The sequence below is a fragment of the Acomys minous genome (genome assembly GCF_964271855.1).
Source record: "Acomys minous genome assembly, chromosome: 17".
NCBI lineage: Eukaryota > Metazoa > Chordata > Mammalia > Rodentia > Muridae > Acomys > Acomys minous.
The window spans coordinates 21,096,668-21,116,553 of NC_140500.1; the positions used below are offsets into that span (position 1 = coordinate 21,096,668).

The following is a 19,886-nucleotide window of genomic DNA, read 5'->3' on the forward strand; positions in this document are numbered from 1 at the left end:
TTTTTTTTTTTTTCTAACTACAAGCTGAGTTTTTAGGGAGCAGGTTTCCATAGTGCCCTGACTTGTTTTAGCAACAGAGCTTTGGTTCTGAGCAGGAACGCCATGGCAGAGAGTAGGAGAGGGAGAGAGGGCTGTGGAGAGCCATACTGCACAGTGTAGCGAGTGGGGAGCTGAAGGGACACGCCTCGCCCCTTTACACTCCATACCCCAGCACATGAGGGAGTGTGTGAACTCACTCCCTGGGGACGGTGGCGGGTCCATAGACAGGAAGTGGTACTTCCTCAGGCTGGTCTCCTGGGCAAGGGTGTCACTGTCCTCCCTGTGTCTTCAGGCCTCCCGTCCTTTTGACTGTCCCTGGTCACCTAGTAGGTCTTTCCATACTGTAGGACTTGGGCTGTTTTTAGATGTGGGAAGGAAGATTCTCACTGGTGACTGGGTGATCTAGGTGGAAACCACTCCCAAGTCCCAGCCCTTCCTGTAGTAGTTCGCTCCATCCCTGAAACTCTACAAGGAACAGTGAGTGGCTCCCTCCTCCCTCCCTCCTCACAGCCTAGAGAGCCCAGACACTCGCCCATGCCATGTGCCTGTCCCTAGGACATAAACCCCACCTCCTTCTGTGCTGGGTTGCGAGGGGAGTCCCCCCCTTGAAAGAAGTGACCAGCGCTCCCCCTTTGCCAGGAGCGAGGCAAGGCTCTCTTGAGCCTTTTGAGGTCACACAAATTGAGGCTGAGAAGCCCCTCTGCACAAGTGACCCTAGTCAGCTGATGTGTAAGAAAACCATACAAAGAGGCAGGAGAGCCGGGCATGTTTGGCGCATGCCTTTAATCCCAGCACTCGGGAGGCAGAGGCAGGCAGATCACTGTGAGTTCGAGGCCAGCCTGGTCTACAAAGGGAGTCCAGGACAGCCAGGGCTACACAGAGAAACCCTGTCTCGAAAAACCAAAAACAAACAAAAAAAAAACTAAAACAAAACAAAGAGGCATGAGAGCAGTGACCATGGGGTGGGGGGGGGGGGGGTAGAGGAGTCTGAGCTCAGCTCTGGGAACCTTGGCTTTCTAATCCTGCCAGTTATGACAGAGTCTGAGTGGTCGTCAGTGGTCCTTCCTGAAGAGACCAGAGGCTGATTGAAAGCAGAGTCACAGAAGACAGTAGTGGTCCCTCACTGGGGGGCTGGCATCCATCACCTACTCAGCTTTGTCAGGACTCAGCCTCTTTTGCAGTGGACCATGCTAGCGTTTTAGGGTGGTTTTTGTTATTGGGGGGGGCGGGGCCTGGAGATTGAACCCAGGGCCTGCAGCATGCTAGGTACCTCTCTCACCATTGAGCTGTATCCCTAGCCCTCTTTTCCCTCAGAACTTTGAAACTGGGTCTCACTAAGTTGTTCAGACTGCCCTTGAACTTAGGCTGGACTTGAACTTGCAATCTCCTATCTCAGCCTCTTGAGTAGCTGTTATTAAAGGCTTGTGACACCAAGACTTCTAAGAGTTCCGTTTTGAAGATGTCCGTTCTGTTTCCAGGGACAAGGGGCTACTGCCAAAGACATAAAGAACACCAGGGAAGCAGTGGTGTGTAGGTCTGGGCCCGGCCTGGGCGACCCTCACATTTTGAGGAACTGAAATTGTTGTCCCTAAGCAAATGGCCAAGGAAGCTTTGTCCTCTGTGTCCCCCTTTTCACTGGAGTATGAGACCAGCTCTGTGTGTGAACCACTGCCCTCCCAACACATGGGCTAAGAGTGCTATACCTAGGCTGATTGCCCTGGCATTATGGGGTTGGCCAACCTTGCACGTGGCCACCCGAGGACCAACCAGCCTGAGTGTGCAGCTGACTTTTCAGGTTTCCCGGGATGAGGACCACAGCTTGCATAGTCAAGAAAGGAGTGTGAGGAGGCAGAGATGCAAGACTTCAGAACAGCTGATAGCCTTATATGGGCCTTCTCTCCTGTTCAGACCCTGGCAGATGCATCCTGTCAGCAGGACACAGTCCCAGGCTTACAAACATGTCAAGCATGTCACAGAACCACATTTTCCTGGTCCCAGGCCCACAGCTCTTCTTCCAGCGATGTCCTCCTAGAACCAGGACGGCCAGGGTGGAGGAATTTAGATCTGGCCAGAGGCCAGGAGTGTCCATCCCTCCTTGGGGACCTTCTGGGATGTAACTGTCCTCCATGAGGTGGCCTCCCCACTGGCTGCCTCATTCCCGCCCCCCTCCCCCCCTCCCCCCCCCCCCCCCCCGCTCGAATCTGGCGTGCTGTACGTACCTACACCCACCCCACGCCCACGCTCAGCACAGGGAATGCTTGTGAGGCTTTTCTGAATAAGAGTAGCCAGCTCCTAGGAGGGAGAGAAAACAAGAATGGGCTGGGGGGGGGGGAGGGGAGGGAGTAGAGAGGATATTTGGGGATGATTAACTTAAGCAGGTGAAGCTGAGCCTAGAAGATCGGGCTCTTTGCCACACAACTGGGGGAAGGGAAATGCTGAGGAGATAAGACTTGGGGGCTTTGAGGGGAGGCTGTGGTGTCCTCGCCAGCGCGTGCCTCAAAGATCAGCACACAGGTGGACAGGACACCCTGATGCCTGTGCAGAGGACACCCTGACATATGCTACCGCCATCGCCACTCCTTCCTCCCTCCACCCCATTTAAACAGACCTATAATGTCGGTCCAAGGGGTGGGGGTGGGGGAGGGGAAGCACAATAAACAGCCCTTAAGCAATTTAGCGCAGAGATCTTGAAGGGTAAAATTTTCCATGAGTCACACAGAAAGCTAACATTCACTTGTTTTATAAAAGGGAGCAGTTTGTCATCACTGCCAGCCCTCACTAACAAGTGTGGGGTGTGGGGCCGTGGGGCCATGAGCATCTTTCCCAAAAGGAAGCAGGGGGTCAGTTCTTGTAGTGCCCCGCCCACCGTGCCTGCAGGAAGCCCTGGGTTTGAGCTCTGGCCCTGCAAGGCTAAAGTGGTGAGCCAGCGGATACAATCCAAGGCTCACGCTGGGGTCCGTGACTCACTGGGGTTGGGAGACCCTGCTTCCAGATGCGCCTCTGTATAGCTTAAAGGCTGCTTCCAGGTTTGCTCTTTCTCCTGACTAGAGAAGGCTAGCAGAGTCGCAGCTGTCTGAGGGAGACTTAAAAAGCCAACAGACACTTCACTTTAAACTCTTCCTGGAGTGGGTCTGTCATATGAGCTATTCTCCTCTTCCGCTCAGGACAACCCTAGCCACCCCGGCCAAAGCCAGGGCGTCCAAACTCCTGGGCAGCACTGTGAACTTAGGGAGAGGAAACAAAACAAAACAAAACCCACACCTGTTTGCTTGTACTTGATTCTATTTCATGTGCTTATAAATCCTTTTGATCTCTTAATACCAACCCCCATTTATTCAGCGCCGCTCAAAGCAGTGACCTCATCCTTCACCGTCCTGCCCTGATGCAACAGTGAGGAACCATGGCTGTACAACTGCCCCACTCAGTGGTGTCCCCGTGGCAGCTGGCACTCCTCCGCAGGGACCATGCACGGGACTGCACTGCCTCCCAAACTCAGGCCCTGCTACGTTTGACTGGCTAGGAAGATGACTTGAGGACAGGCTGCATCTGTCCCCTTGCCCAGTCTCGGCCAGGCATGCACAGAAACAATACCCATATTCATACACCGTGGGGTTTGCCAGTCACTCCACGTGACTTCGCGTCACAGCAGATGGGAGGAGGCGAGCGAGGCACAAATGCCCACTGTGTGTTGTCTGCTCTGTGCTGCCCATGAGCATCAGCTGCAGGCCAGGCCCGCGGTCTCCTGCCTGCAAAGCCCAGCCCCTATGCTGGGTGCTGCAGATGGAGGACAGTGAAGTCACTGTGGTACCTGCCAAAAGTTCTTGTCATGTAGTGTGCTCTGTATTGTGAGAAGGCGGCATAGGTTGCCCCGCCCCCACTTTCAGTCCCTATTTGAAGACGTCTCTCTGGCCCCAGTGGGAGACTAAGGGAGAGCGTATCACGGACATTAAAATCACCACATGCTTTTTGCAATGGTTGCCGAGCCCTTATGTTACCGAGATTGACAGCAGTCGGCACTGGCTGCATCATTGCACACGTCACAGTAGTTGCAGGAGACGGCACGGTTGCCATCTCCCAGGCAGTAAGTACACACCCACCCCAAGTCCCAAATCATCTCGTTTCTTTTAAATTTATGTGTTCACGTGTGGAAGCAAAAAACGCAGGGTGTCTCCCTGTGTGCTCTCCAAATCACTGAAACAGGGCCTCTCACTGAACCTGAAGCTCTCCCTTTCAGCTCAGCTGGCCAGCCAGCCAGCCGGCTCCCAGGACCTGACTGGCTCCACTTCCCATCGCTGGCACACATCCATACCTGGCTTTTTATGTGGGTGCTGGGCACTCAAACTCAGATCTTAGCGGGTTCATAGCATACATTCTTACTGAGCCATTTCCCAACCCCAATCAACCCTAATTAAAACAAAAGCGAAAACACAGAAACAAACAAAAGAAGCCTTGCCCCCTCTTTCTTTCTTTCTTTCTTTCTTTCTTTCTTTCTTTCTTTCTTTCTTTCTTTCTTTCTCAACATAGCTCTGGCTGCCTTGGAACGCACTATGTAGACCAGGCTGACCAGGAATGCATAGAGATCTGCCTGCTTCTGCCTCCATGGACTGGAATTAGTGGTGTGTTAGCTAGGCATAGTGGTGCACACCTTTAATTTAACTCAGCACTCCAGAGGGGATGGATGTATATATATATATATATATATATATATATATATAGAGAGAGAGAGAGAGAGAGAGAGAGAAGCACTACAACTTCTCTTGGTTTTTCTAGGGACTTAGGACAGAAGGGGGCATCACAACGGTAGTTAGTCCCTGTGGCTTCTCAAGAGTGCCACTGCACGATGGACGCTCTGGGCATAGCTATGGTGAGCTAGGATAAATGTTGCCAGGGCTGCTCCACTGTGGTTCCAGATCCAGGGATTTGCATTGTCTTGGTGTAGGCAACACCTAAAGACTCTTTGCCCCCCCCCCCACCTCGCCATTAACCCCTCACATTGAAGACTTGACATGGGGGCACTGAATCTCCTCAATCTCCCCTTAGCATGGTGAAGCCTTCCAGCCTTATTTTTGAGTAACTTCATTCCAACCATAAGATTTCTTCAGTGGGCTGAAAGGATTCCTTGGCATTTAAGGAGAGGGAGAGAGAGAGAGAGAGAGAGAGAGAGAGAGAGAGAGAGAGAGAGAGAGAGAGAGAGATCTGGTCCTCATGAACAAGCAACAAGTGTTCTTAACCGCTGAGCCGTCTCTCCGGCCCCAGAAACACACCCTAATAAAGGGCACCAAGCAGTTAGCAGCAGTGTTGGGGCTAAGACGAGGATCTTCTGATTTGATAGCCACAAACGCATCCTTTGCACTAGAGCAAGAGACTCTTCGCCAGCACCGGCCCTTGGCTGTTCTGTGCCTGGCAGCGTGCAGAAAGGATTTCTAAGGGAATCGTGTTCTCAAACCCTAGGCAGTTAGCTCTAGTTTGAGAGCTGTGAGTAAATTAGTCCAAGTGCCGATGTCCTGCTGGTAAGAAGCACAACAGACTGCACCATGGGTTGGCTCCTCAGTAGAAATCTGAGGGTTCCTGCCCTCTGACCCTTTCTAGGAGAGGCAAGGATAAGATAATGTGGACATGACGGAACAGGGGTTGGGATGGGGGGAGAGGAGCCCAGAGCAGAGGTGGAGAATGCTGTTTTTTTTTTTTTTTAAGAGAGTGGACCCCTTCCCTGAAGTGGAGGCACGAGGGGAAGAGGCCTGCACCTCCAAACTGATGTTTCCAAACGTGTGTCCACTTCTTCCTTCCTCCCCTCAGGAGTATACATTCTGATTGGAGCTGGGGCCCTCATGATGCTGGTGGGTTTCCTGGGCTGCTGTGGCGCTGTGCAAGAGTCCCAGTGCATGCTGGGATTGGTGAGTATTCCTTCTGTAATCCAGTAAGCGAGCCAGTCTTACCTTTCCCAGAATGTCTCCAGGCCCATTGCACAAGACAGGCAGAATGGGCAGAGTGAGGAGAGCACGCAGGATGCTAGACTTTGCTCAGCTTCCCGGGTACCCTCACCTCAGGCCCAGCTCCAGGTGGCAGGCATTAACCAGCCCCTGCGTTTCTGGGGCCCTTATCGCTTCTTTTAGGCAGCTAACTGCCAGGACTTTGTTTCTCCCATTCTCAAAGACCGCATTTGCTTCCCCCTCCAATCCACAGATACTTTTGCCTTCTCTCCTCCTTGTTTCAAAATGTATTTCTGTCTCGCCCTAAACTGCACAAAGTGAATGCACTGCCTTTGTTTTCCTGGTTCTCCGTGGGGGGTCGTATGTAGGCGGTGGTGTTTTCCTGTTGCCCAACTCCAAACTAACACCCACCAGATACTAGTTTAGGCGGGGAGCTGAAGCCAGCGTTTCCCTCCAGAATGCCAGGGGCTCTCTGCTTTTTTGTTACTCTCTTCCTGCCTGTTCATTTGTGCCACCCACGTGCTGCCTGTTTGTTCTACATCCCTTGGGTGTTGCTGACTGACTTGCCGGAGCCCCTCTCACCGCGGCCCCCGTCTTCTTCTAGTTCTTCGGATTCCTCTTGGTGATATTCGCCATTGAGATAGCTGCAGCTGTCTGGGGCTATACCCATAAGGATGAGGTAGGTGCTTCCCAGAAGACTCTTGGGTCTGCAGTGATTTGATTTCCTGAGCTGGAAAGAGTGTTGCAGGAGATTTAAAATGGGTCCAGGCTAGTCACTTGCTTTGCTTTTCACTGAATACACCCCTTTATTCAGTATGTTTCCATGTGGGAATAAGATATTAATTCCTTGGGGTTGGGAATGAGGGACTTAGCCTGCTCTGTGGCTAGCACATAGTAAACATTCAAGAACTATTACTCATTTTTGGAGGCCATTTGTGTGTGTGCCCATCTGGTGCCTGTCAATCACAGCTAGGTAGCCCTTCCCCCCAACTCCTAGAAAGGTTGCTCCGAACAACATGGCTTTCTGTGGTCAGAAAACAGTCCTTCCTTTTTCTCTAACCTATAAATTAGTATACCGGATCTGTCAAGGTCCCCAAGTATCCAAGTTCCTGGTCCCCACTTTCAGGAACTTTGCCATCTAGTGTGGGAGAAAGATGTCTGACAAATGTCACCCAGGTCATTTATAACCAAAAGTGCCTTGAGATTTAAAAGGTGAGGTTGGACTGGGTGGGAATGTGGACCTACACCTGGAATGAGTCAGGCAGTTCAGTGAGGAATGGGAGGAGTGGGGAACAACTGGGCAAAGGAAGGGGTGAACTCTAAAAAGTTGTAGGCCAGGCTAGGACACACCAGAGCCGTGGGGTTTGTTTTGTTTTGTTTTGTTTTGTTTTTTCCCCCAAGACAGGATTCCTCTGTGTAGCCTTGACCATCCTTGACTTGTTTTGTAGACCGGGCTGGCCTTGAACTCACAACGACATGCCTGCCTCTGCCTCCGTAGTGCTAGGATTAAAAGGCGTGCGCCGCCGCCGCCGCCGCCGCCGCCACCACCACCACCCAGCTGAGGTTCCTGTTTTCCAAAAAACTATCCAACTGATTAAAAAAGATTTAAGAAGAGATAGGGGTTAGGGATCCCTAGTACCTCAAATACCCACCACCTCAAAAGAAACTTAGGTGGGCAAGACAGCAAACTCCTGTAATCTGGGCGCTTTAAAGCAGGGATGGTGCCAAGAAAAGCAATTAGCCAACTGCTTGAAAAGTATCTGTGAGGAAGCTTTCGCGGGCTGCTGACTCGTCTGTCGCTCACAGGTGATTAAGGAACTCCAGGAATTTTACAGGGACACGTACCATAAGTTAAAGGCCAACGATGAACTCCAGCGGGAAACACTCAAAGCCATCCACATGGCGGTAGGTCCTCTCTAGTAGAAACCAGTGACCCCCATCTTCCCCATCCCCACAGCATGTCCATACTCTGGGATTCCTGTACCAGGATGGCATGCCTCTTAACCCACCCCCCACCCACAATCTCCACCCACAATCTCTGCCTTCTCTCTTCAGTTGAACTGCTGTGGCCTAATAGGTGGTGTGGCGGAACAGTTTATCTCGAACACCTGCCCCAAAAAGAACATTCTGGAAGACTTGCAGTATAAGGTAAAACTTAGAAGCAAACCTCTGACACCCTGCCTGACTGCTTAGGCAACTCCCTGCCAAGGACACAGGTGAATTTAGCAGCATTCTTCCCAGAAAGCCTCTCCTCAAGGGGCAGCAAAACACAGGCTAGATCGGGGATACTTTGTAAATGCCACCCCCCCCAGCCCCCACAGCTCCCACAGCTACAGGCCCCTGGGACCACACACCGCTGCCCACTGAGTCCCACACTTTGAAGAACAAGCTCCTAAGACTTTGGAAATTGTTCCTGCTTAGTTTTCCCTAATCCAAAAGCAGAATAATAAAAGTGACGCTAAAGCCACAAGGAAGTAGACCCCAAGGGGCCCCATGCCTGGTGAGAGAGGCTCCAGGTTCCTGCCTCATTACTTCCAAAAGAGAAAAAGTGGGGAAGCGGGGTGGGGTAAGAGCACTTGTTGTTCTTCCAGATGACCCAGGTTCGATTCCCAGCATTGCTTCTCAGAACCAGGGATCCCACGCCCTCTTTCTTCTGAGCTCCATGGACAGCAGGCACAAACATGCTGTGCACATATGTATTGGAGACACGTAAAAGTAAATAGAAAGGAGGAAAAAGACCTCGAACCTCCCCCTTCTTGGAAGTCTGTCTTCTCAAGTTTGAAGAACCCACCTCCCATAGCTTGCATTTCCCCCTTCTGGCCAGCAGCCAGGACAGCTTTGACACCCAAATGCAACCATCCCAGTTGGCCCGCTGGCCACCAGGCCTCCCTGCCTGATACGGAAGTGAGCAAAGAAGAGGTACACACACAAAGTGAGAGTGTTTCTGACCCCCTGTCTTGCTTGCCTCCCCAGTCCTGCCCGGACGCCATCAGTGATGTCTTCAACAACAAGTTCCACGTCATTGGAGCAGTGGGCATTGGCATCGCTGTGGTGATGGTAAGTGGCCGGTGGTCCAGAGAAGCTGAGGTCTTGTCGGTCAGCTGTGCCCGGGCACTGTTACAAGTGCTGTTGGCTCAACGGCTAATGCAACCCTGGCTGACCTGGCCACGTGGGTGCCATCAGTATTTTCTTTTCACTACCTGGACGTAGGAGCACTGGGACTGAGGTAGGGCACTTGGCTGGAGTGGGCAAAGGCCTTCATTCCCAGCACTACCAAAAGGAAAGAGGGTGAGAGAGTCCTAACCTGCATGTTGTGTTGGAAACACTAATGCTGCATTCTCAGGGCCTCGCCCAGAATGTTCTCTGAGAAAATGGTCCATGCTGCATATCTCAGCAGCTGGCTGACTACCGGAATCCAAGTCTGGCCATCCTTCCTATATTCTGGTCTTTGTCTCTGAATGAATGATGCCTGCTTTCCCTTTCACTCAGACAAACTCGCCCCCTCCCCCCTGCCCCCGCCCCTGTCTTTGCAGATCTTCGGCATGATTTTCAGCATGATCCTGTGCTGCGCCATCCGCAGGAGCCGAGAAATGGTCTAGAGTCTGCCCCAACCCCGAGCAGGACCAACGGCCCTGAAGACTGCCAGGCCGCTTGGTTTTTTGCCACTAATATTAGTATTCATTATGCATTTCTAAACAAAGTCATTCTGTGTTTGTCTTTTTAATGCTTTATTCATTACTGGCATTTGTAGTTGAGGGAATCTGGGGGTTCACTTTGCTTTGATTATTTGGGGGGAATTGTTTATCTTTGTTATGTTAAGCAAAAATCCTGCAATGAAAGGTACTATATTTGCCAGACTCTAGACAGAAGATATTGTACATAAAAAGAATTTTTTTTTGCCTTTAAATAGATGAAAGTATCTATCAGATTTAATCAGGTTGTAAGTTATATTGAAGACAATTTGATACATAATAAAAGATTATAATAATGTCTAAGACTGGTTGGGGGTATTGATTTCTTTAAATTAGTTTTGTTGTTGTTGTTTGGCTGGTTGGTTGGTTGGTTTTTTTTTGTTTTTGTTTTTGCAAGACAGACTTTCATTGTGCAACCCTGACTGTCCTGGAGTTCTCTCTGTCGATCAGGCTGGCCTCAGGTTCCAGGAAGCCCTCAAACCTCCCAAGAGCTGAGATTACCTGGCTAGTCGCCACACCCGGCTCCCTCAGCTGCTTTGTGTTCTTAGGGCAGTAACTGAGACACAGATTGGAAGGTGGGTGTCCCCACAGCTAGTAAGGAAATTGAGGCATGATAGATTGGGGGAATTTTGACATGACGGTCCTACAGCTTTGCTATAAGGGCCCACAAATGAATGAGTCCTTACATCAGCAGCATCCCGTGAGTCCTGGTAGCTGGGCCCAGTCAGGGCACAGTGTCCTTATCCATGAAGACTTGTTGGTTGAATGGCTAAATGAGTATGTGTCCATCAGGGCTTAATCAAAGAAACAGAACCGGATAGCAGGCTACCAAGAAGAGACGTGATACCCTATGAGCATATACAGGGGGAGGAGGTCCCCCTCAGTCACAGTCATCGGAGAGGGGAGTAAGGGGAAAATGCGAGGGAGGGAGGAATGGGAGGATACAAGGGATGGGATAACAATTGTAATGTAATATGAATAAATATATATATGAAACATTTGAACAAAAAAAAGGAAAGAAAGAAACAGAACCACTCTAAGATACATACCCGAGGGGGTTCAGCACAGGAATCTGTCCCTCCACAGACCCCGGGACTAGTCGAAAAGACTGATGGAGAAGGAGAGCAAAAACCAGCTGGTGGCACCAGGCAACCCTGTGGCCGTTCTTGTCTCTGATACTGGGGCGAGTCTTGCTGGGCTGGACCCTCAGCACAGAGCTGAGCAAGGTGGGCAGAAACACAGGAAACATCTTCCTTCCCCATCCTTGATTCGGTTTAGATTCTTTTTAACCTTAAAAAAAAAAAAGGTGTGGTGACTGGAGCGATGATGGCTCAGTGTGATCAAGAGCACTGGCCAAAACAAGAGAGACCCAAAAAGAGAAAGAATGCAAGTATGACACAGCAATGTGGATGAGACTTAGACAAGACACTGTGGTAAGTGAAATAAGCCAGACGCCAAAGGCAAGAGTCCACAATTACATGAAGGGCCCGGAAGAGGTAAAGTCAGAGGCGGAAAACAGACCAGCTGAAACTCGGGGCTAAGGAGAGGGAAACAGAAGATTACTAGAGTTTTGTTTGGTTTCTTAGTTACTTTTTTATTGCAAATTTCTATTTAGCCAAGGAGGGAGGTTCGTACCACAGCTCATATGTGGAGGTCAAAGGCCAGCTTGTCAAAGTTTGCTCTCTTCTTTAACCATGTGGCTTCCAGGAGTTGAATTCAAGTCCTCAGGCTTGATAGGTAGCACGCGCCTTTGCCCACTCAGCCATCCATCCCGTTGGTCCAGGAGTTACTGTTCAGTGAGAGTCTAGAGATTCCAGTGTCTGTGGAACGTATAAAAATGCAGAGGGCTAGTGTGCCGTACAGTTTAAAATGGTGAAAATGCCCAGGTGTGGTGGCGCACACCTTTAATCCCGGCACTCCGGAGGCAGAGGCAGGCAGATCTCTGTGAGTTCAAGGCCAGCCTGGTCTAGAACAGCCAAGGCTACACAGAGAAACGCTGTCTCAGAGGAAAAAAAAATTGGTGAAGATGGCATGTTGTAAGTTGAGTATTTTTGCCAGATAAGCAAAAAAGGAGGATGAGCCAGGTTAGCTTTACAAGTCCCACTGTTCCTCTGGGGCCCTGGATCCCCTCATTCAAGCATCTGAAGACAGCTGCTGTGGCCCTGGTTGTGTGGAGACAAGTCAGCCTTTAGTTTCACGTAAGCTACAGAGCAGGTCTGAGGAAAAGAAGTGAAACGACAGGGAACTTTTCTCTTCTTCCCCTCAATCCGTCCAGGCCTGAGTGACCCAGGGGTGCTCTCTACCCATCCACCCGCCCCCCAGCCTTCATGCTGCCTGGGTGAGTCCTGAGAAGATAATACAATTGCCCTCACTCCAGTCTTAGCCATTAGATCCCTAGAGGACTAATTGGATTTCTTTCCTTTTTAAATTGGATTTTCCCAAACCATCTGCTTCCCTTATGGAAGTACAGACAAGTTGAGACCTACTGACATATAACCCCGCTCTGCAAACTCCGAAGCCAGACCTGCTTCTCTGGCTGGGCAAGACCTTGAGGTCTCCTCCCCCTTCTGGGCCTGGGTGTGTTGTTCTAACCACCCCTACCAGGACATCTTGCCTGCCAGGAGACGTCAAGGCAGCTACAACAAGCATTTTTGGGGCTGAGATGTACTTGGGAGTAGAGGGTTTCAATAGCACGAGTGAGGCCATGGACTTGATCCCTAGCCTTGAAGAAAAAAAAAGTCATAAAAGCGTGTCTGTGTATACCATAGTTGTGGGTATGAGCTGGGTGTGACAGGTGGCAACCTGTTAGCTTCAACACACCAAAGCCCAAAGGGTGTGATGTTCATTTGATGGCCAGGTTCCACAGCCCTTGAGGTATCCTGGGAGTATGGGGAATCAGTAGTGTAGATGAATCTCCTTAAGGATGAACATTTAGGACGAAGCCAGAGTCATGTGTCTGACATGTGTGATGGCAGAGCTTGTTCTGTTGGTGTGTGTGTGTGTGTGTATGTGTGTGTGTGTTGGGGGTGGGGGGCGTAGGGGATGTTTTTTAGGCTTTTCAAGACAAGGTTGCTCTGTGTAGCCTTGGCTGTCTTGGAACTCACTCTGTAGACCAGGCTAGCCTAAAACTCAAGAGATCCGCCTGCCTCTGGAGTGGTGGTGCGTGCCTTTAATCCTAGCACTTGGAAGACAAAGGTAGGTGGACAATGTCTGAGTCTGAGGACCAGCTGGCCTACCAGAGTTCCAGAACAACAAGAGCTACCCTGTCTCAGCAAAACTAAGTAAATCAAGTAGTAAGCTGAAGCCATTTCAAAGGAAAAAGAAAGAAAAGGCATCCAGCTGCACAGTGACCGCGTGGCACAGCTCTTCTGTGGCTCTTGCTTACGAGAAGCCAGAGAAAGGATGAGGTACACGAGCGATATTCAAAAGAGTAGGAGTCCCTGGAGTGTCTGGGAAACATAAACAATCTCCATGGCATCAAAGGGGAATGGAGGAGGCGGGGCAACTGACTCGGCTTAAGAGCACTTGCTTTTTAAACCGGGCAGGGTGGTGCACGCCTTTAATCCCAGCACTCGGGAGGCAGAGGCAGGTGGATCGCTGCGAGTACGAGGCCAGCCTGGTCTACAAAGTGAGTCCAGGACAGCCAAGTCTACACAGAGAAACCCTGCCTCTAAAAAAAGCAAACAAAAAGGAGACTTGCTGTTCCTGCAGAGGGTTCCTTTAGTGGGGCACGGAGAGGCTACTTCGCAAACGTTGCATTCCTTGTGTTCTATTACCCATCAGGTCACACATACTCTGAATCCTGGCTGGCGATTTTGGTTTCCAGACTCCCAGCTGCCATAAGTGTAACTTCAGCTCCCTCACACAGAGAGCACACACACGCATAAATAATATTTTTTGGGGGGCGGGGACGTTTTGAGACAGGGTTTCTCTGTGTAGCCTTGGCTGTCATAGACTCGCTCTGTAGACCAGGCTGGCCTCTGACTCACAGCAATCGGCCTGCCTCTGCCTCCTGAGTGCTGGGATTAAAGGCATGTGCCACCGTACCCGGCTAGTAAATGATTTTTTTTTTAAATGTTTTTAAGGCAGGAGAACTTCTAGCTCTTCCCCAAAGGCCCAGCCCAGTTAGAGCTAAAAAAACCCAGCCCATGGTCAGTGACGGCATCAGGCTGCCGTCTTTTTTCCTTCCAGGCCAGCCTGGGGTTCCCACCAACTGCTGCACTGGCAATGTCCCGTGCATCAGAAGGCAGAGTCATGGGTTAAGATTAGGAGTGATTCGGGCCACCGGCTGAGTCTAAGGCAAAAGTAAAGTAAGTGCTGAGTGAAAGCCACCTCTTCTAGGAGCCTCAGGCTGACGAGAGCAACGGTTTATCATTTTCTCCTTAAGTAGTTCAGCCATTGTGCAGAGTATAATTTATATCTCCTTTCAATTGCAGTTGATTGGAAATTGTTAAATGGCCAGCGGAGAATCATGGTCTAGCCAGGAAAACAACATGTAAAATAGGTCATTCATCAGAGGAAATTTAATCTAGGAAATTGGTTCAGTCCTGGTGGACAGGGGGATCTCTCAGAGAACAAGGCGGTAATGTGGACGAGGACACAGCTGGCAGCCCTGTGGCTGGGGCCCTGCAGGGCTGCCTGGAGGAAGGGCATGTCCCTGCTGCTGTAGGTTCCTTTAGTGGGGCAAGGAGAGGCTAATTCTCAGAATGTTGGATTCCACGCGTTATACTGCCCACCACACCACACACTCCTCTGAACCCTGGCTGGTGAATTTGAGTGCTCAAATAACCAAACAGGCATCTGGGGGAAATGTTCGATACGGTTAGCCATGGGGAAATGCAAATGAAAACTACAATGAAGTGCCGTTTCATTCCCTTAGAATGGCTAGGCTTCGGGGAATGCTTACACACTGCTAGTTAGAATGTAAGCTGGGCCAGCACGAGGAAATCAGCACCTCCCTCAGAACAACTGAAAATAGAACTACCATGTGATCCAGCCGTACCACTCCTGGATATATACCTGAAGGGATGTAGTCTGCTTATTACACGTCTGTGGTTATCAGGCCACTCTTCAAAGCAGTCAGCAAACACATTCGGCCTAGGTGTCCATCGACCCGTGAGGAGATAAAGAAATTGCAGTATGCGTACACACGGGAGTATTATTTGGCCAAAAAGAAGGCGTACAACAGAACTGGAGAGCACTATGTTAAGTGAAAAGAGCCAGGTCCATCCAGGAAAACCAGTCTCACGTGTTCTCTATCACGTATAGAAACTAAAGATTATCCTGAGGGCAGAACTGTGATCACAAGGAATAGGAAAAGGTTGGGAATGGAGTACGAGCGAAGTCTGATTTTTATCAGTGCATGTTGTGTGCACGTACAGATACACCACACTGAATCACATTATATGTTCAGTTAAAGCATGTATAAGTGTATGTTAATAACAACAAATGCAGTTAGGTGAGCAGAAATGAGCAAACATGAAAGGGAAAACTGATCCCAACTCCCTGCCCCCAAGGCAGCCCCTAACTTGCCTAGGGATAGCAGCTATTGCCTTAACTATAATTAGAGGCTTTGATGACAACCTGTGACAAAGGTAATTTTGAACAAGGAAATTCTGGACCCCGTGCAACCCAAAATTGCCACAAGACTTCACCCCGGAAGTGACCGGGGAAATCTGAGACCATCACTTGTGGATGGTAGGCAGTTGACCTGGGGCCAGCTGGTATGGCCCTACCGTATGCGAATGAAAAGTGCCTGGCACAGACACACAATAAAGAGACTGTGATTGAAGCCTGGGTTCTTTGGCTCGTTATTGTTGTTTTGGGAGTGTTTGGATTTGAGGATTGTTTTGAAAATTGTATTTGCGTGTGTGTGTGTGTGTGTGTGTGTGTGTGTCTATACACACATGTGTGTTAGAGTCAGGTGCACATAGGCAGGGGATCCCCCTGGAGCTGAAGCTACAGGCAGCTGTAAGTCATCCAGTGAGGATGCTGGGGACCAAGCTCAGTTTCTTTGGAAGAAATGTGAGTGTTCGTAACCGCTAAGCCAACTTTTCAATCCTTTGTATTTTTTTTTTCCAGTTCTTGCCATGCAGCCTTGGCTAGGCTGGAACTCCATATGTTAAGACCAAGCTGGCTCCAAACATGTAATGACCCCTCCTGCAATGCCTCACTGCTGTAATATAAATGGATTGCTCAGCATGTATGAGACCCTAGATTCAGCCCCCATAACTGGAAAAAAAATGTTAGGCACCCCCCCACCCACCCACCCACTTCCCTGAAGATTACTAAGTCCTCGTGTTCTTAGGAGCTAAAGGCAGGGCTGTCCACAGGACTCCCCAAGCTCCGCCTAATACTTGGCTGTGAGTCTCAGCATCTGACTCAGTCAGCATCTGGATGGGGTCTCTCAGAGGACGGTTAAGTTAGCGTCTGTCTGTAAACACAGCAGAGTATCATTAATGGTGCCAGGCGCTGGCTCGCTCTCCCATGGGGTGGGCCTCCGGTTTGGCCAGGCACTGGTTGGTCGTTCCTTAAGTCTTTATCTCTGCACATCTCGTAGGCATGGTAAATTTGGCATCAAAGGTTTTGTTGGTGGTTTGATGTTCCCTTCCCACCACTGTAAGTCCTGCCTGGCTAGAAGGTGGCCTTTCTCAGGCTCCCTGTCCTCTGCTGCTAGGAGGCTCCGCTAGAGACAGCACCATGTCCACCCTGTAGTCTACCCTGTGGCAGGTCTCCAGCTTGTCTCCATGATGCCCCTGCCCTCGGTTTCCCTTTTCTCTCCAAGCCTTCTAACTTTCCCCTCCCCACTCTCCCCACATCTGGTCTCCCCCCTCCCCATTTCCCTCCCCACATCCTCTCCTTTCTGTGTCGCTGTCTACTTCCTCTTCCACTGTCTATTCTATTTCCCCATCTGAGTGAGATTCAAGCTTCCTCCCTTGGGCCCTATTTGTTACTTAGCTTCTTTGGATCTGTGGGTTGCCACATGGTTATCCTGTACTTTATGGCTAATATCCACGCAGAAGTGAGTACATCCCAGGTGCGTCTTTCTGGATCTGGGTCAACTCGGGATGGTCTTCTAGTTGCATCCGATTGCCTGCAAGTTTCATGGTTTCCTTGTTTTTAATAGCTAAGTAGTATTCCATGGTATAAATGTACCATATTTTCTTTAGTCATTCTTCCATCAAGGGACATCTAGGTTGTTTCCAGTTTCTGGCTATTACTAGGTAGGGTGGGGGATAGAAGGACCTGGAGGGGACAGGAATGCTGCAAGAAGGCCAACAGAGTCAACTCACCTAGGTCCATGGGGCTTACAGAGGCAAAAGCAACAACCAAAGAGCATGCCTGGACCCCTACACATATGTAGCCCATGGGCAGTTTGATCTTCATATGGGTCCCCCTAGTTAGTTGAGTGCATGCTGTCTATGACATGGACTCTGTTGCCTGCTTTCGATCACTTTGCCCTAACTGGGCTGCCTTGCCTGGCTTCCGTGGATGAGGAGGAGTTCAGTCCTGATGTGACTTAATGTGCTGGGGTTAGTTGATGGGAGATTTGGGGGATCCCCTTTTCTGGGGACAGGGGAAGAGGGGAGAGAGAGAGAAAAGAATGGGTGGGAGGGGCTGGGAGAAGAGGGAGGGGCCATGATTAGGATATAAAGTGAGTATAGAAATTAATAAATTAAAAAAATATTAGCCGGGCGTGGTGGCGCACGCCTTTAATCCCAGCACTCGGGAGGCAGAGGCAGGCGGATCGCTGTGAGTTCGAGGCCAGCCTGGTCTACAAAGTGAGTCCAGGCCAGCCAAGGCTACACAGAGAAACCCTGTCTCGAAAAACCAAAAATAAATAAATAAATAAATAAATAAATATTAAAGCAAGATTGTCTGAAAGTCACTGGGAGCACATGGTAGGTTACACTGACAAAGCACAGTTAGGGCCTGGAATTCCCTGCTCTGTGGGCGGGGCTCTCCTCAGCTCAGCTCAGCTTCCCACTGGCAGAGATCCGCAGATGCTGGGCCAATCGCCACAGCTGTCCTTAGCTAGTTGAGCTAGTTTACCCACACCCAGAGGGTCCTTCTGTTAATAAGACAATTTTGACATTTCCTGGAATGAACCAACATTGTCTTGCTTATTGGGCTTCTGAATTTTCAGTCCCCAAATCTCCACTCCCAAAGGAATACCGTATTTTCCGGTGTATAAGACGACTTTTTAACCCACCCACCTCCAACAATCTGTGCCAAAGTGGGAGCGGGGGGCGCATCTAGGTTGTTTCCAGTTTCTGTCTCTTACTAATAAAGCTGTTATGAAGTGTCCTTTTTGTATGGTGGAGCTTCCTTTGGGTATATGCCCAGGAATGTTATAGCTGGGTCTTGAGGTAGAGCTATTACCAATTTTCTGAGAAAGCGCCAGATTTCCAAAGTGGTTGTCCAAGTTTACACTCCCACCAGCAATGGAGGAGTGTTCCCCTCGCCAATATGTGCTGTTGCTTGAGCTTTTTTTTTTTTTTTTTTTTTTTTAATCTTAGCCATTCTGGAGGGTGTAAGATGGACTCTCAGATGACTTCAAATCTTTAGCACCTACAGAAAAATCCAGACACAGCAGTGCTTATCAGCAATCCCATGCTGGGAGGGAGGGTGAAGATAGGCAGATCCCTAGAGCTCATTGGTCAGCCAGCCTAGCCAATTAGTGAGCTCCGGGTTCAGTAAGGGATCATGTTCCAAAGGCAAGATGGAGAATGACAAAGGAAGTAAGGAAAGCAATGAAGTCAGCTGCTGCCCCTATCCAAACATGTATACACCTCTCTCTCTCTCTCTCTCTCTCTCTCTCTCTCTCTCTCTCTCTCTCTCACACACACACACACACACACACACACACACACACATACACGTCCCTCCTTCCCTTCAAGGCCATCATTGCCTTAAAGACCAGCTTAGACCCTCATAACCCATCACAGAACTGATAACAGAGAAACACCCGCAACAGTTGCTTCCAGGTCCCTGCCCTCTCTTGGGTGGACGCCCACCATACAAGAAGTGGCTTCATGTGTGAGGCACCAAGTAACTGTCTCTGGCCAGTGGAATAAAAGTGGAAGTAATGAGTATAATTAGCAGCACAGAAGACTGCGGAAGTTTCGTGCTGTCCCTATCTACCAGCTCAACAGAGACAAGTCATGAATGCAGAAGATGTTCCTGGAACGACCACACAAATTACCATGCTGGCAAGACTGCGTAGACAGTGATGCAGCAAGGAATAGTTTACTTTGTATTCTCATGCACTGACTAAGCTTTCTGTGTCTCTCTCTTCCAGGAGCCAACCCATGCCTCTGGCTCTATTCCTTTTTCTTTGTCCACCTCCCCATCTTGCACTTACTAGCAGAGAAAGCTCAAAGTTAGAGGTGTGTGTGTGTGTGTGTGTGTGTGTACATATGTGTGCATGCTGGTCTACAGGTGTGTGTGCATGTGTGCACACATCATAAATCAACTTTGCATACTATTCCTCAGAAGCCATCCCTCGCTGAGTATGGTGGTGCACGCCTTTAATCCCAGCACATGAGAGGCAGAGGCAGGTGGATCACTGTGAGTTCGAGGCCAGCCTGGTCTACAAAGTGAGCCCAGGGCAGCCAAGGCTAACACAGAGAGACCCTGTCTCAAAGAAAGAAAGAAAGAAAGAAAGAGAAGAAGAAGAAGAAGAAGAAGAAGAAGAAGAAGAAGAAGAAGAAGAAGAAGAAGAAGAAGAAGAAGAAATCCCTCTAAGTGGGCCAGACTGGCTATGCAGCAAGACCTAGGGCCCTGCCTGTCCCTGCCTTGCCAGCTCTGGAGGTACAAGCACCCACCACCAAGCCAAGCTTTTTCACTTGGGTTCCAAGAGTCAAATTCAAGGTCCTCAGACTCTCACAGCCAGCCAACAATTTTTATGCAATGAGGAAACTGTATCACAGACAGGAAGTTGAAGTCAGAGTGTCCCATGGCTGAGCGCTAGTACGTTTTGCCCTTGAATTTGTTCCCTTGTGGTCCTACAGTAGCTGCAGCAACTCAAGGCTTCATCTTGTCCTGCAATGTCTGCATTTAAAGACTGGAAGAGAAAAACTTTCTCTCTCTCTCTCTCTCTCTCTCTCTCTCTCTCTCTCTCTCTCTCTTTCTCTCTCTCTCTCTCTCTCTCTCTCTCTCTCTCTCTGTGTGTGTGTGTGTGTGTGCTGTTTGAATTTTTTTTTTTTTTTGGTTTTTTTTGAGA

At 49.8% G+C, this 19,886-nt stretch overlaps 1 protein-coding gene across 1 annotated transcript in view; it reads left to right on the forward strand.

The window, feature by feature from the left end:
- The window catches only part of CD9 (CD9 molecule), a 33,830-nt gene extending 23,866 nt beyond the window's left edge, over positions 1 to 9,964 (forward strand). Inside the window, exons 3-8 of the mRNA XM_084765440.1 lie at positions 5,836 to 5,933; positions 6,574 to 6,648; positions 7,776 to 7,874; positions 8,025 to 8,117; positions 8,943 to 9,026; positions 9,503 to 9,964. Coding sequence (XP_084621566.1) covers positions 5,836 to 5,933; positions 6,574 to 6,648; positions 7,776 to 7,874; positions 8,025 to 8,117; positions 8,943 to 9,026; positions 9,503 to 9,568 — 515 coding nt within the window. The 3' untranslated portion in view covers positions 9,569 to 9,964. The remainder of the gene's footprint in view (positions 1 to 5,835; positions 5,934 to 6,573; positions 6,649 to 7,775; positions 7,875 to 8,024; positions 8,118 to 8,942; positions 9,027 to 9,502) is intronic.
- The last annotated feature ends 9,922 nt before the right edge of the window (positions 9,965 to 19,886 follow it).